Raw genomic sequence first — 15,468 nt, forward strand, 5'->3', positions numbered from 1 at the left:
AGACGAAGTGTCGACTGCACGAGAATATACGCAGCATCTACTCTATCGTATGACGCTAGAGGTAAGGCAAAAAGTAATAACAGCGTCATACTCAAGAGAGAGGGAGGGAGAGTGCGTGCGAGTAGTAATCGAGCTTGGAATTGAGGCTTCGTCCCCCAAAGTAGGATGTGGCCCAACTTAATCTGCCCCGCCGAGACGACTGACACCGCTAAACTATTGAACCACCGTACTATGTAGTCCACGAGAGACGCACCCAAAAGACCAAGTCGCGGGGCGGGTTCATCAATTCCAATCCATGTACCGACATAGTGGATGGTGAGGACGGCGACAAGTGAACCAACAAACGCGGTAGGTCTGGAAAAGCACAATGAGGTATGTGAGGTATGTGGGGGTGCTGGATTTGGTTTTATGCCTAGCTTGACCCAAGGCTTTGGCTGATAGGCCTCGCCTGTCTTATGCGAAAGCAAATTCAATCCCGCTAAAAAAGGAAATGCACCGGCGCAAAATCGCCACGATAGGGGAATGAGCTTTTTATCGGATAGTGTCGGCGCGATAGTGGCGATATAGGCGTCGTTGGGTAGGTCCGGCCTCAATACAGCTGCGAGGCATATGATGGCTTTATAATTGTGGAAAAACTTCCACAAAAAGAGACACATATAGGAAGGCAGGATGCGGATGGGGTCGTAGACCAGGTGGAGCATCGTGCTGGATTCTTCCCGTACGTCGACCACATCGATGAAAATCTGGTGTTTCTCAAGTACCGTCCTACGTAATACGTCAACATGCAAAACTTTGTCGTCGTTCGGCAAGAAAAATTTTTTGGGGCTGTGTATTTTTCTAAAGCCATCAACTGTGCTCGGATATGGAAAGAGCTTAGTTGTAACTCTGTAAAGGCCGAATTCCCTTATTACTGTCTGGAAGCGTATTCTAAGGCCGACGGATCTTGATCTATTTCGCCCTAGGACACAGTTGATGTCTTTTGCTTCCTTATCTTTCATTGTGCGTGGATCAAACTCATATAGCCTTTGGGCTACCCTGAATCCAGCTGGGGTCTTCCTGATAATTACACTCCATGTTCCCGGCTTCTGTCTCCCGAGCCATTCAACGCGCGTTACAATATTGATGGTTTTTCTCTTCCATGTATACAGCGCTCGGGAATCCACTTCGCTTGCTCGGGTCTCAATTCGTGCATATGTGTCACCATATAAATGATGTAGCGGTATAGCTATCAGCTTAGTAAGGTCATCTTTCGAGTGGCATTCGAGTAGTGCATCATTCCCAAGCATAGGTAATGTGATATTCAATCCCTTGTTCGTTATCGAGAAAACCGAACGTCGGAGCCCAGGTGGACACGGAACAAGATCCCCAGACCCTGCAAAGGTAGAGGGGGAGGGAGCGAGCAGTCCGACCCATCGGCGACTGGGATTGAAGTTATTATTAAACCAAGCAAAGAGCGATTGATCATCTGAGTGCTGTATAATCTCCTCCTGTAGCCGTCGGAACGCACGTGTTCCCTCGCCATACAACAAAGGCATGTTTATAGAGAATATTCCAAGAAGACAATACGCAATATCCTCTTCTCTTGTTGTTACTCGTTCAGACGCCCAGCTCATACGCTCCGCAATACTCGCGGTGGAGAGTAGCCGGCGGACCTTCGAATCATTATTTACCTCCATCATCTCCAATACTTCATTATTTGTCGGAGCCCATCGGTCCAGAAAGATTTCGTTGATTCCGGTAACGGCACTTATTTCCGCAGAGGAGTTTGTCCTAGAAGTGAATTGATACCAATCCGAGTTATAGAAGCCAAGTCTTTTGGGGGCGAGTAGTTCCTGAAGAGTCCAACCTCTCTTAAACCATCGGCTCGATGTAAAAGATTTCGTTGAATATGGACCATCTCCATCAACATCAACCAAGTAGGCATAGCATATCTCAGAGCGTTCATACCATGTAAACATAGAATTTATTGCTTCAGAAAGCTCACTGCTACTAGATTTGTCAATGCAGCATGTATCAACCCATATGTACTTTAGACCATCACTTCGAGCTAAGTTACAACTTTCTTTTACCTTTTTGTAGCGTGGCTCGGAAGAGGACTTAATATCTTTGTTTTGCACGTCTTCGAAATTTGCCTCGTTTTCTCCCCAAGTGTGTGATAAAATAGCATATTTGGGGATCACCCTGCCTGAAAAGTCTTCCAGCTTTATGGTCTCGGTGTTGATAAGGCGCATCTTTAGTATAATCGTGTCGTTGTGATGGAGCGGAAGAAAGATGCGACACCTGACGGCGCCCAACCCCTCCATATGTATGCGTCGCTACCTAGGTACCTAGGTACTTACCTACCTACACCCAATGACCGGCATGACGGACATACGAGGACCAAGTACGTACCTAGGTACTTATACCAAGGCGTTCTGGAGGCTTATTGTGGCGCGCCTTCCATCCCGTCCTGCTTAACTAAGTAAAGAAGACCTAATCTGCATTGCGCCATGAGCTCCCCACGCAACGATTAATTTCGATTTAGACGTCAATGGCTTTTGACTGTCGCAGGATCGGCTATGTTTGAGGGAAGGGGAGGGAAATAGTACCGGGCGGTACCCGTCGCGCGAACCCGGTCAAAATCAATCCCTTGAGCTGATTGAACCGACGTGCCGGTGCATATAGGGGAAGCCCGGGGCAGAGAATTTATGGGTTTCGCTAGCAGGTAGTTACCTTCGTATTATAGGTGGCAGTTTTATCCACAGGTAGGCCATGGTGAAAAATGGTGGCGACTTGCCTCATCCCTACTGACATACGTTATTATACAGTATTAGCAAATTCCAGATGTTTATCGAAGGATTTTATACCTCTGAGTCTCTACAACGCGTATTCCTACTAAGGAGACATGCCGCTCCCCAACCAGCGCCTTTGAATCCCGATAACTATACACACCCGAGCCGAAACGGTATTTCACGAACTCGAATTCCAAGCATCGTCTTGACCCCGCTATTCGATCAGATACCTATTAGACAGCTGCGAGGTCGACCTCAAGACACGGATATAGGTATACCTAGATATGAAAAGCGACGTGAAGTAACGCGCTTGATGGGGATTTGACGGGGCAAGGTCCGGTCTAGTTTCGCCCTGAGATCCAAGGCGACCGGCGCGCGACCTATTCTAGACGGTTTGGGGGGGGGGAGGCTGAGCATTTCGCGGAAAACAAATTGATGGTTGATGAGTGGGTGTGAACCATATGCTAGCATGGGCAGGGATATGCGCCGGGTATAATCAAGGAGCTTGGTTTTGCATAAGAGTGAACGTGTGATACACTTGGGAAATTCTAGCTATCGGTAGACTTTCACCTTCGATGCAAGTTTAGTTCGGTAGTTTGGGCTGTGATTTGTGATTGTATAGGAAGAGTTTGGCGTTGATTGAATTCTAAGGAGCCCCCTTTTGTGGGTACGTTGTGTTCTCGCCTTTTTGTGGTAAGCATGCAGAGTACCTACCCAAGCTGACTTATGCTTATTGACTAATGAAAACTTCCTAAGTTCCAATTTACGCTAAGGTGTGATTGAAGTTCTCACCTATGGAAGTGGGGACATGCGCCCCTTTTTATGATACCGTATCGATCCAGGGGGTTAGGTACTCTGCTTCTTTTAACCCCTAACATGTCCCTACATATACCTATTCGAAGTAGATTCTAGTCCAATATAAACTATAGTAAAGATATAATAGATATATGTTCCTATCAGTACCCCATTACCAACACTTCATAGGAGTACCATCTAGTTTTCCGAGAAACCATAATGACTCGTTGAGCGCATTTGATCGCGAAACTCCTTGCAACACACACCTCCATATTATGTTATACACGGGGCTGTAGCCGCATTGAATTATGAGGGATTGAAAGTAATTGGAATAAATTATTATAATCATTGTGTGTAGAGGCGCTGGACAGAAAAGGAGGAGCATATTATTGTTTTCGGTGGATAAACCAACAGACCAATATTAACATTAACATCGCGTGGAAACTGATTAGAATGAAATAAACGCCATTTTGTATCATCGGGATACTAGATATGGATAAAACTAGCGCGTGATGGATGGCTTGGTGTGTGAGGCTGGGATGCCATATTCAGAATCGCAGGTGCGATGATGACTGGGGAAGCAGTTTACGCACATAAATAGTGGCATTGTTCTAGTTTGAATACGGATATCATCTTTCCCACTTTATCCTCCGGAACCAGAAGGCACGGGACTACAATGCCAAATGAACCGACAACTTCCCAACAATAGGTATGACTTGGTAATTGTTCGAGGCCTTACTTTTAATCCAACGTGTTATGATAGTTTTCTTCTCGGTCGATTCTCTTTTGTTGGCATCGCCGACGTTGTGCTGATTCTTTCCGGATAGCCCGTCGACACCCTGTTTTCAGGAGAGCGTGTATTCCACCGAATCTCTGGAAGATCAGGAAGGCTCCCGAGGCATCGAGAGGTGGATGCGCTGCCCGACTCCTCCTATATCATCGAAATTAGTGGGTGATTCATTCGTGAGAGAAGTACCTACAGTGGTGCATCAGCAGAGAGTAAAAGGAAAAATTGCGGCTGTTGAGAGTGTGATATCTTCTCATCCTTAAAGACATTAATAAGATACCTCCTCGACGCATTCGGTATGTCGGCTAAGCGGCAGAGGTCGTGTGGGAGTAATGGGAGTTTCGATTGTCCAACCAACGGGGCTCGAGGAGGCGATGCGGTCCCCTTAAATGAAGTTATTCGACTATTCGAGATCAAAACCACGATATTAACACAAGATGATGAACATAAAGATTACCTAGCTTGCCCATTCTGGAAGCATGATCCTAACCGATATCTGCATGTTAAGAACTCGTGTACGGACGGCGTTGGCTTCAAGGATATTGGGAAATTGACGTAAGTAATCTGATTGGCCCCCCAGAAGAAATTATGCTGAGATACCACCAGTGAGCACATAAAAAGGGTTCATTGCTTGTGGAATGGATGTGAGAGGTGCAGAAAGAGGTTTAATAAATATAAAATCACAGAAGCTGATGAAGTGAAACGGAAGCATATGGAAACATGTGAAGCACTCAAGAAAGAGCTCACAGATGCAGATGCCGAGTGGATGAATGAGGCCCAGGATGAAAAATACCGACTCCTCAACTTCCAGAAAGATAAGGGTGATTCAGATCGATGTTACAAGAAGATATGTTTTGCATTGTGGGGATCAATTAAGAATGCGATCGAAGGGCCCTGTAAGCTTTGAAGATAGTAGATTTAACCGAAATACTTTGCTAATCGAACCAGACCACTTACCTGGCTTCCAAGTCTCAGTCTTACGCTGGCAGTTCCTAGAAGCCTTGAAATCATTGCAAGCAGTCGAAATCCACCAGCAGGGTGCGATTACGCCGGCGTCGGCCCTTGCCGTCGACCCGATGCTTCTTTCACAGCAGGCGTTGCATGATCTCTCCAGTGGTCCTCCTCCCTTCTATAGAGGGCAACACAGGAAGGACTCTGGTGTGTGGTCGTGGGACCCCAGTTCAGAAAACCAGCCGAATTATAATAAGCCTACATTCGACTTAGCCCCCGATGGTGACGAATCGGAAGATGATACCCCCATGCTAGAAGGAGGTAATTCAAATATGGATAAGGCTGGAACCTGGACGAGTTCGGCGGAAAATTTTGGAACCGGTTATGGTGAATTTGAAAAGGATGCTGATGAGGATCTCTTTGGAGGGTCTCCTTAAAACATCGCAGCAAGCCTGACGATGACAACATTTAGTCAATTGAACTAGCTCATTGACTTAAATCGCTTCTTTCATGGGAAGTAAAAAGTTTGATTGATCGTTCGCATTGATTGGAGCCGAAAAAACTCGTGCTTTCTGTCCATTGGGGCTCGCTTGAAGTTTTAATTCGCTTTCATTTTCTCATTCGGCCCCCAAATTAGCCCCTGAACCCTTATATCCGCCCCACACACAAATCTGAGTACCACTCTCATACATCATCATCGTAAATTTACACATTTCGTGTCGTACAAACACTCCGGTCAAGCAATACATCCAGATGATCAACCAAGGAAGAGGTTGAGCTCTTCAATGTGTACCTAAGTACCTTGCATCTCAACGCCTCTATTGACGCCATAAACCGAAAATGTAAGGGAAATGTAAAATCCAACGAACGCCGTCCAAAACAGACTTGTTTTACCCATATCTCATTGACTAGAATAAACTGCTTGATGATACATCCACGGACAATCCTCTAAGTCCGGATGTCTCATGCACCTTGCACGGCCCCATATGCAATTCCCGGTGTGGTGGTACACCTCCGTCACTGGTTGGGAATTGCAGGAAGACGGTCTCTGTAACACCGGGAAATTGGCTTACGTGGCCCGTATAGCTGATGTCTGCGGTATCGGCAGCAAAAACGATGCCGTTTTCGCCAGCGGGGATGTAGGCGGAGGTGGTGTTATCGTGGGGAAGAGAGATGTGAAGTAGCCCCGCGATCACAATAGCCCATCTGCGAGATTTGTTAGCGACATGGAAAAATCGTCTCTGTGTGGGCAACAAGGCGACCTTACTGTTTGCGCGGCGCATTAACTGAACCTGTATCATAGCCACGGGGGACGAAAGTATATGTCATGCTGGAAAGACTATGAAATGATGCTGCGAAGGCTCCATTGGGATACCAAGAGAACGGCTGATCAAGTTGCCAACATTCGATAGTTGACCGGCCGTCTCGGGCACTCACGGCTGTTACATTCAGCTTGAGGTGCTCCGTTGCCGGACTAAAGAGTAAGCTCGAAAGCGCTGCGAAGGGCTTGAGGCCGTACATTTCGTCACCCGGAATTGAGAACAACTATGTGAATATGACATAGGGGAGTAAGTTGCTGTTGAGATTTCTGTGAGTTGACAGCACATAGATAGTTTCCTATGAATGGATTTGTGTGTGTGAGAGGGTTTCCACAACATCGTCAGGTGAACAGAAGGGTATAGCGGTCAGCACATAATGGTTGAGCCCCGCGATTCCACACCTTTGCTATTGTGGTTGGATCGACAACGGCGTGGAGCAGGCACAAGCATGTGAGAACACATCTTTCCAATATTTTCATAGTTCGTGTAGGGGAAATCACAGTTCAATCGCCACCACGGCGGCTACATGGTGATCTATCCCGTGCCTGACATCATGCAGGCGTGTTGCTCGCCCAATGGATAGTCTGTGAACCCTTATAATGTTCCCATTTTTGCGTGCTCGCTGACGACTTCGCTTCTATCGAAAAGCCACTATGACGTCAATGAGCAGCCATACAATTGCCCAATTCAATTGACTTACTGGTTTGAATTATTTGGCTCGGTAATGAAGTTACACTTATTTGGTAAGTTCAAATTGAGACATCGAATGCAAAGGAAGCATCGTGAAGTTATTTACATCCGTATGAATGGTTTGTTTCGGTTAAAAGCCTGGTGTTTAGCGAGTCGGCTGTAATATCGTTTGCTTACCTTAGGTACCTCTTAGGCATCCTTAGCCCCTGTAAATGATCAGCGCCAGTAGAATAGAGGGGGTTGTGACACCCACCATTCTTGGGTTTGAGGATTAAGCAGGTCTAAGTAAACCCTGAATAACCTCAACTAGACAGGGTATACTGTCAATTGACTTGATTCGACTCGTTATACGACGTGAATAGTCCTATATGAGTCAATTATGCCTCGAGAAATTATCGCGGAGCCACTTTCTTATAATTAGAAACGGTCCTCGCTTAGTTCCGACCAAGGTCGACATTTTTAGCTTACCTAGCATGGGTACATGAGTCATGAGCTGAGAACGCAATATGGAAATAAGTGGCTCAGTAAAAAGTTACCGACTCAATGCCCAGACACGGCTTGATATCCCCCCCGAATAGTTTCGAATCACATGACATACTTTCATAAAATGGATGGGAAGGAGCTCCCCGGAACGGTAGCTATTCCTGCTGAAGTAAGGTACGGAAGTGGCTTGGAGCCCCGATGCTTTAAAGTTTGGGTAAACCGACACGCCGACCATTCGGTTCTTTTTGTGATTGGTAGAATATGCCGGTTTCATCGGTGGGACGATTCGGGGCGAGGCCGGTTTGATATTGGGTAACATTTTAGCTTGACATCTCGATCTTCTACATAAATATCGGCTGATGTAGTGTTAATGATTTGCCTCAATACTTGTGTATTAATTGCATTCTATCACTCAATTCAATCATCAATTACTTACTCAATTGACCTAGGGTCATATCAATATATCAAATAACTCATTCCCGAATGGCGAGCACTGATGTCCTGATTGTTGGTGGGGGTCCCACCGGGCTAGTCTTGGCCTTAGAATTGGCTGCTCAAAAAATCCCCTTTCGTATCATCGACAAGGCCTTGAGCCGTTCGGACAAGAGTCGTGCTTTGGTAGTTCAAGCTCGATCATTGGAACTACTGAATCGCCATGGTGTCGCTCGTGGCCTACAAGAACGGGGCAACACCGCTCATGGTGCAAGATATTGCGTCAACGGAAAGCAAGTAGTCAGAATTCAGATCGGCCCAGAGACGGAACTACTAAATACGGCATTCTCAAACCAGAAACTCATCTCGCAGGAAGATACCGAGTATTTCCTCGATGAATGTCTAGCTAAATACGGATTCAGCGTGGAAAGGGGACTCGAAGCCAAGACCATCATTCAGGATGCAGACGGTGTGACAGTCACACTCAGTGAAGGTGACGAGGCAGCAGGGAAGACGTCGACAGTGAGAGCCAAATTTGTTGTTGGTTGCGACGGGAACCGGAGTGTGGTGCGAGAGGCCGCTGGCCTCAAGTTTGAAGGAGCGTCTTACCAGCAACGATTCATTCTTGCTGACACATACGTCGACTGGGCCCCCGACGCACCGAAAAACGATGCTTTTCTTTGCTTTGGCTCGGGCGTATGTGCTTGTTTCCCATTGGCGAATGGAATGGTCCGGGTGTTTGGAACAGGGGCCATCGTGACGAAAAGAGAAGGAAACCCACATCTCGAAGATTTTCAATCCCTTGTTGATAGGATGATGCCCGTGAAGGGAACCCTACGTGACCCGTTTTGGCTGGCACGCTTCTACCTTCACCATAGGGGCGTAGACAGATACAGCAATGGCCGACTCTTCGTCGCCGGTGACGCTGCCCACGTACATTCCCCCGTGGGCGGTCAAGGCATGAACACGGGTATTCAAGACGCCGTCAACCTTGGATGGAAACTAGCAGCGGTTATTCGTGGAGAGCGACCCTTGTCATTTCTGGAAAGTTATCACGCAGAGCGTTTCCCTGTTGGTCAGACTCTACTCAAGACCACAGACCGAATATTCACGTTCCTGAGCTCAACAAACCCCATATTCACTTTCATTCGCAACTTCATTCTGCCTTGGATCTTACCTTGGGCATTGGGCACCCCAAGCCGCGTCATGGAGATGTTGCGGGCCATGTCGGAATTCGACATCACATACCGAGATGGCGGAATTGTCGGCACCGCCCCAGGCCTGAATGGGAACAAGGTTCGTGGAGGAGACAGGATGCTCGATGGACTAGTCGAAGGACCAGATGGCGAGACGTACTTGCTCAATTTGGTAGATGCTACATCCTACAAGCTCTTCCTATTTTCGGGTGTCGGCGTCCAAGCAGCTTCCGAGGGCGATTTGCATAGAGCCGAAACCAAGTTTTTAGAGAATAGTCCCGTTACTGTCAATGTCCACGCGGTATTCGACGATAAGACACACGGACAGTCGGGGTATATCGATGTAGACGCCAAGCTTCATAGAGACTTAGGCTTTACCCAACCCACATACGTACTACTTCGACCGGATTCTTACATCGGCCATGTCGGGCCGTTGTCAGCGCTGGATGGTCTCGTCAACTGGTTAAAATAACTGATCGAGTGAGATCGAGTATCTCCTTGTCCGATCTATTACCCCTTGGTCGGCTACCGGTCTCCTTGCCGTCGTCTCTGCTCTGGATTTGCACATACAAAAAAAACCATATTGTTACCATATGTACACTAGCCAAAAATGTATATAGATACTATACCCTTGAATCGTTTGAACTGAATTTTGAATTGATATCGATCCGTGATCTCCGTGATTTTGGACCTGGACATATTAACCTCGTAGTTTACTCAAGGCAGATTATCAAGTCTGATAACTCCATCAGGACTAGTAGGCTTGAAATAGTTGTCTCCGCCAACTGCGGTAACTTTCACGACTAGTAGTACTAGGGGGGATCGAAAGTCGGTTCTGACAATCGAAGCTCACCCAGGAACTCGCGATCACATTCTTCCCGAAGTGTCACTAACAGACAAGTTTTATCTTCCACAGTCTGCTTATCAAGAATGACAATGTGGTCGGGCACGATGCCTTGCTTGAACCGATCGAAATGTGCTTCAGAGAACTGGATGACATCTTCGACGGACCAGTCGATAAAGGGGTATGTGGTCGGCTTTCCTATCGGCGGTCGGGAAGGTTTGGTAATGGTCGCTACGTCAAGGGTATCAACTAATACAGCTATTCCTCATTATGCTTAGTGTAATTCTAGATCCCTTAGGACAAGGTCATATCTTCTTGAATATACCGACAAAGTCGGCGCCTGGATTCGCGAGCTCCGGCGCGCCTAAGCCCTGCACGAGGAATTCATTTAAGATCTGATTAGGCTTGGTGAGCTAGCCCTACATGCCGATCTCCGAAAGGGTTAGCGGACTTCGTGAGATATGGCGGCGGTGCAGAAGACAGGTATAGTATCTTGGAGAGCATCTGGATCCATTATTTTGATGAGTGTCGGGAGATGTCGGGACCATCCAATATGACTTGCCCTTCCTACCTCTGTCAGAATTCTTCGTCGGGTTCTCTTACACGATCCACGACGTTTTCCTGGAACAGTAATTGCTCATGTGGGCCAAATCCTGGTCAGTTATTTCTCGGTAACGGAAGTCGAAGAAGTGCCGTGTAAGCTGTGCATGAGTAAAAATATCAAACTTGGCTAGCAACTTGGAAGTGGATATTCTCCTAAGGTCCTGGTCACAAGCGAACCTCAACGCCACAGAATTAGTTAAGCCACACACGTAGTTTTCTCCACTCGGACATAGATTCATCCAGAAGAAAAACAAGAATTACTAATGCAGGCTTTATATCGCCTCTCCACCCTAGGGGGTGCAGCGCTTTAATTTATAAATGGTACAGTAATTAGCAATTGCTGAAATACTTCCAGAAAATATTAAAATCTTATATAATCGGATATACCTAATCTAAATTTAAATATTGATTTAACCAGGACCGTAATACACCACAATCCACAATACCTAACTTCTTATACAATTTGTATGGTATCAGATGTATTTCGGATGATTTGCAAATCAATGCACCATTTATAAATTAAAGCACTGCACCCCCTAGAGGCGATATAAAGCCTGCACTAGTAAAAGAGGAAAAAGGAAAGCAGAAAAAGGCAAAAGAAAATATGTGACAAGAGTGGGACTTGAACCCACGCGGATTGCTCCATGAGGAATTAGATGCTAAGGTGACCTTAACCTCACGCCATAACCAACTCGGCCATCTTGCCTGACGTAATTCGTTGGTGACAATTTTGGTCGTTTTTTTGCATTATATTCCAGCAACCGTGGGATAGTGCCGATAATACTATTCCCGCCTTTTTTTCCGACCAATCAGAATGAGTGGATATTATATAATCGTCCTTAGCATTTATTAGGTAATTATTAACGTCTAAGCGATCTAAATCGTGACACAGCTAGAAAATAGAGAAACCCCCAATAAAATCAGGGGTTAGTGCACGTGCTTTGTCATGTGACAGCATCCTCAACAAATTTGAGACAGCATGAATCAATGTCTTGCATTTGTGCACATTCTATATACTCACTGATCAGTGGCCTCTTCCGTCTCTCACCCTCCGTTTCTATCACTGTCTTGTCTCATAATTATATCCTCCCTTCTAGCCTCGGCCTCCCAACTCTATGCTCCAGCGGTTTTCTAGAATGGGTAACCCAGCGGGACGAAAAAAGAAATATACCCATCTAAATTAGCAGCGTGAACCCTCTAATAATCTATACTCTACATAATTTGCTATTCTGCGAAGGTAAATTGCCCAATATCATCTCAGACATCTTCCAGTCTTCGGAACCCACCGCGGTATGAGCATAGAAAACCCCGAACCCGTCGTACCGCTGTTTGATACGATATAACCTTGGATAATTATTACCCCAAAACTCTTTCGTGAAGCTGTTCGTCAAATAATCGGCCTCTGACATATAAACGCCCGGATATGGGGCTGCTACGTCAGCCCACCTTTGAGACCAACCGTAGGTAAGCCTGTCGCTGGCAGCCTTGGCCTGGGCTTCAGTGCTCGTCTCATTCCAGAGTGTTGCCATAATAGCGTGCAGAACCGTGGTCCTCCACGCAGGGTTCACAGCATTGTCCGGATAGCCTGTCTTAGGAGCGGCTGCAATATTGAACGCGACTATGTATGCGCCCTCCTCTACCACATTCTTAATGACGTCGAAAGTTGCGTTCAATTTTGAGGGGTTCTGCCAGTTAGCTTTCGGGAACAGGCGGCTTGCCTGGCGAATTGCATTACTCCCCCATGGCTCAACCGGGAAACTCGCATACCAGGCGTCGTAATAGTCATCATATTCAGTGTACACAGGGTTGACTTCGACGCCTATTTCTTTAAACCGGGCTAGCAGCGGGGCCACCAATGTCTCAAGTTCAGCTTTGGTCATATTGGGGGCGAACCATGGACCCATGTCGGTAGCATATTGGCCTTCAGCAACCTTCGAAATCCGAAAATATTCATAGTTTCCAGCCTCGGTATAGATGATGAAACCCTCGAAATATGCACGCAGAGCGTCCCAGAATTGATTAATGGAAACTGTTGGTCCTGTGGCAAAGGCATAAGTCATGGTAGTCACCTTAATCTTCGGGTACGCCTTCACGACAACGGAGGTAACTACGCCAAAAGTAGAACCCCCACCACCGCGCAACGCCCAAAATAAGTCCGGGTAGCTGTTCTCACTCGCAGTAACGAACCGACCGTCAGCCAGAACAACTTCCATCGATAAGACCTGGTCTGCACCCATCCCGTAAATGCTAGAGAGAGGCGAATGCCCGCCACCAAGGATGTAACCACCCGCAACGCCGACAGTCTGAAATCGATTAGTCAGCATCAATTTACAGCTTAGAATGGGTCATGCACGACTTACTCGACCTTCGCCCCCAACAACCGTAACATTATTGTTCCTAGCTGCCTCATATGCCTCAAAAGCTTGGACACCGGCACCAAGCTTAAGGGCTGGACCGCGATAACGACCTTGTCGATAGTTCTGGAAGAATTGGATCTGTTTAAGGTTGTGAGTCCAGAGAGATAATGCTCCCATCCCGACTGACTTCGCGCTGAAGTCATGCCCAGTGTTCTTGATTACTACGCGCAAGTTGAGATTTCGCGCAAAGTTTAGTGCGAGTTGAATTTGAGCTACGTTGCGAACGTCAACTGCATACACAGGGTAGCCACCAAGTGTGCAATTCCCCCCGGAGGGCACAAAACCCGGTGGCATGCATGTTGCGCCCTGAAATAGGACGGCATTGACTGACGTAGGGTCCTCGGTGCTATTGGACGATGTTAGCTATCGAAATCGTTACATCTGCGAAACATTTTGCTGGAGACTTACTGGTAAATGGATGCATTGATCCAATTGTTGGTAATGAAGGCACATTTTGTCGCATTATAATTCCCGAAGGAATCATAGCAAGAGGCTGCGTATGGGACCGTCTGGATTAGAGCTCCTCCCAAGAGGAAATTGAGGAGAGCCCAGGTGGTTGGGAAAGGCCAATAGGGATCAGTTGGGTAAGTCTTGCATCCTCCCAGAGATGTCCTCTTAGCCAGTGCCTCTGTTGTGGTTGAGTTGTCTGGGAAGCTGAATAATGTGACATTAGACAACTGCAAATTCGTGAGGTTGGCTAGGACCGCATCGGTTAATTGCAGCGTCTCCCCCTCGAAGAGATCCGCGGTTGCATTCGATTCCTGGGCGCCAACCTTGGCCACCGCAGGGGCAATCGTAGACTCATCGGCCGCTGATTTGAGAATTAGTTTTACCGTTCCATCTTGTTCATCGGAGATGCAAACTAACGAACTATGACATTGTTCACGAGAATCGTCTCGGCGCGGACGAAGTGTAACACGTGAACCAATAGGGTGGCTACAACGGCTTTCCTAAGGCTAGACATCGGCGTTACACGTGCCCAAGGAGCCGGAGCGGTTTGCGATGAGACAGCTTAAAATGGACGAGAGATAATCAACAGTCCGGCGACAACTGCGTCTCCCAATGCCATATATAATTCCACATGGTTTCATTTATCTTACGATGTTCCTCTAGATCTAGTGGAGCCTTCGGCAGAACCACCGTCGCCCGCCTGCTTTGTCAGAGCACCGGACATGGATGGTAAGTGGCGCTGGCCGCTAAGTGAAGTGTAACAGTAGCAACGAATCTCTACCTAGCACGAAATTTCCTTTTCTCCATGGATGTTGATACAGCTCATACATATAATATTAAGCGCCACTCAGCAGTAGCTATGCCGCGGATCCGCAAAGGACTTTAATTTGGTAAAGGAAATCGGGTTGGGTTACCAAATGATGCGGGCCCAGGATAGCTCAACTGATCAGAAGAGGCTCATATATGTCTCATTTCCATCCTGTTGGAGCGAGCTGATATAGAATACGAGCAGCTTGTACTACGTTTATTAATCAATAGTAGGTCCAGAAGTTAGTCGTAAATCCTTCTTTATTGGGAAGACCATTATTATTAGAAAATGCAAATACACTTCGAATTTTACCACCAAGTAGGGTAAGAATCCCCGGATACGATATTGGTCAACTAGCTACGTTGTTAGTCTTGTACGCCCAACTAACAGCCATCATATCTTACCATTGAGACGTGCCGCGTCTAGGAGCGCCGTACGAAAAATACATCGGATATGTTAAGGAGTGGAATATCGAAACGTCCCCCGCAGAAACTATCAGTTATAATGCAAATAAATATTTGCAGATCCAACAGCACGCAAGGGAATCCCTTCTCTATCTTCTCTATGAGTTTGTCCTTCGTCCCGACATGCCGTGAATCCAGGGGTTCTGAATTCTCCCCGGACCCTTGCAGGTCGGTTACATTGGCGGGCAGCCTGGATAAATACTCCAGCGAATGGAATCGGAGTTACTAGACCATTACTAGATGCGGTCCCCGATGCAGGTCCTCTGATGGAACTTTTACCCCAGGTATTGCCCCGACACTCCAAAGACGGCCCGCGTTCTAGATTTTGCAGGTCCTTACCATCTTACCTCCGCATCAAGACCCTGTGATCTCCGCCACGATTATGTCCTCTCCCCCCTGCTATGCAACACAAGATAATTGCCATATCTCGGTTCTGATTCGGTGGGTCGCCATCGAGT

The 15,468-nt window shown here is 46.9% G+C and overlaps 6 protein-coding genes and 1 non-coding gene across 7 annotated transcripts; 2 read left to right on the forward strand and 5 right to left on the reverse strand.

Moving 5' to 3' along the window:
* Positions 1–104: 104 nt before the first annotated feature.
* On the reverse strand, positions 105–2,563 carry F4822DRAFT_184731 (heterokaryon incompatibility protein-domain-containing protein). The gene is made up of 2 exons (XM_051453460.1): positions 896–2,563; positions 105–843 (listed from the first exon to the last, which is right to left on the reverse strand). Exons 1-2 carry the CDS (start codon positions 2,301–2,303, stop codon positions 590–592), a joined length of 1,662 nt encoding a protein of 553 aa, XP_051317177.1. The 5' UTR covers positions 2,304–2,563; the 3' UTR covers positions 105–589.
* A 2,088-nt stretch (positions 2,564–4,651) lies between these two features.
* F4822DRAFT_427253 (uncharacterized protein) lies at positions 4,652–5,741 on the forward strand (the record flags this gene model as incomplete). The annotated part of the gene is made up of 3 exons (XM_051460705.1): positions 4,652–4,908; positions 4,960–5,249; positions 5,302–5,741. The coding sequence occupies 3 exons, from the start codon at positions 4,652–4,654 to the stop codon at positions 5,739–5,741; spliced, it is 987 nt and encodes a 328-aa protein (XP_051317178.1).
* A 235-nt stretch (positions 5,742–5,976) lies between these two features.
* F4822DRAFT_184795 (uncharacterized protein) lies at positions 5,977–7,396 on the reverse strand. Its single transcript, XM_051453461.1, has 3 exons — positions 7,324–7,396; positions 6,572–7,274; positions 5,977–6,510 (listed from the first exon to the last, which is right to left on the reverse strand). The coding sequence occupies exons 2-3, from the start codon at positions 6,823–6,825 to the stop codon at positions 6,213–6,215; spliced, it is 552 nt and encodes a 183-aa protein (XP_051317179.1). The 5' UTR covers positions 6,826–7,274; positions 7,324–7,396; the 3' UTR covers positions 5,977–6,212.
* An 883-nt stretch (positions 7,397–8,279) lies between these two features.
* On the forward strand, positions 8,280–9,896 carry F4822DRAFT_436753 (FAD binding domain-containing protein; the record flags this gene model as incomplete). The annotated part of the gene is made up of 1 exon (XM_051462337.1): positions 8,280–9,896. One exon carries the CDS (start codon positions 8,280–8,282, stop codon positions 9,894–9,896), a length of 1,617 nt encoding a protein of 538 aa, XP_051317180.1.
* Positions 9,897–10,141: 245 nt separating this feature from the next.
* F4822DRAFT_427256 (uncharacterized protein) lies at positions 10,142–10,782 on the reverse strand (the record flags this gene model as incomplete). Its single annotated transcript, XM_051460706.1, has 4 exons — positions 10,142–10,218; positions 10,278–10,526; positions 10,594–10,663; positions 10,720–10,782. The coding sequence occupies 4 exons, from the start codon at positions 10,780–10,782 to the stop codon at positions 10,142–10,144; spliced, it is 459 nt and encodes a 152-aa protein (XP_051317181.1).
* Positions 10,783–11,478: 696 nt separating this feature from the next.
* F4822DRAFT_t52 lies at positions 11,479–11,577 on the reverse strand. Its single transcript has one exon. It is a non-coding gene; the product is annotated as a tRNA-Leu (tRNA).
* A 253-nt stretch (positions 11,578–11,830) lies between these two features.
* On the reverse strand, positions 11,831–14,970 carry F4822DRAFT_396628 (FAD-binding domain-containing protein). The gene is made up of 4 exons (XM_051457542.1): positions 14,156–14,970; positions 13,697–14,099; positions 13,232–13,634; positions 11,831–13,174 (listed from the first exon to the last, which is right to left on the reverse strand). The coding sequence occupies exons 1-4, from the start codon at positions 14,250–14,252 to the stop codon at positions 12,077–12,079; spliced, it is 2,001 nt and encodes a 666-aa protein (XP_051317182.1). The 5' UTR covers positions 14,253–14,970; the 3' UTR covers positions 11,831–12,076.
* Between the last annotated feature and the right edge of the window lie 498 nt (positions 14,971–15,468).

The sequence above is a fragment of the Hypoxylon trugodes genome, assembly GCF_022578975.1.
Source record: "Hypoxylon trugodes strain CBS 135444 unplaced genomic scaffold F4822scaffold_3, whole genome shotgun sequence".
Lineage (NCBI taxonomy): Eukaryota > Fungi > Ascomycota > Sordariomycetes > Xylariales > Hypoxylaceae > Hypoxylon > Hypoxylon trugodes.

What these genes read in the sequence shown, in the direction of transcription:
- F4822DRAFT_184731 (XM_051453460.1), bottom strand. Translation starts at nt 2,303, where the DNA reads ATGGAGGGGTTGGGCGCCGTCAGGTGTCGCATCTTTCTTCCGCTCCAT. An exon ending in GACAGTAATAAGGGAATTCG is followed by an intron (nt 844 to 895) that starts GCCTTTACAGAG and finishes CACAGTTGATGG; the next exon opens with CTTTAGAAAAATACACAGCC.
- F4822DRAFT_184795 (XM_051453461.1), bottom strand. Translation starts at nt 6,825, where the DNA reads ATGTACGGCCTCAAGCCCTTCGCAGCGCTTTCGAGCTTACTCTTTAGT. An exon ending in GTTAATGCGCCGCGCAAACA is followed by an intron (nt 6,511 to 6,571) that starts GTAAGGTCGCCT and finishes CAAATCTCGCAG; the next exon opens with ATGGGCTATTGTGATCGCGG.
- F4822DRAFT_396628 (XM_051457542.1), bottom strand. Translation starts at nt 14,252, where the DNA reads ATGTCTAGCCTTAGGAAAGCCGTTGTAGCCACCCTATTGGTTCACGTG. An exon ending in ATCAATGCATCCATTTACCA is followed by an intron (nt 13,635 to 13,696) that starts GTAAGTCTCCAG and finishes ATCGTCCAATAG; the next exon opens with CACCGAGGACCCTACGTCAG. An exon ending in TTGTTGGGGGCGAAGGTCGA is followed by an intron (nt 13,175 to 13,231) that starts GTAAGTCGTGCA and finishes AATCGATTTCAG; the next exon opens with ACTGTCGGCGTTGCGGGTGG.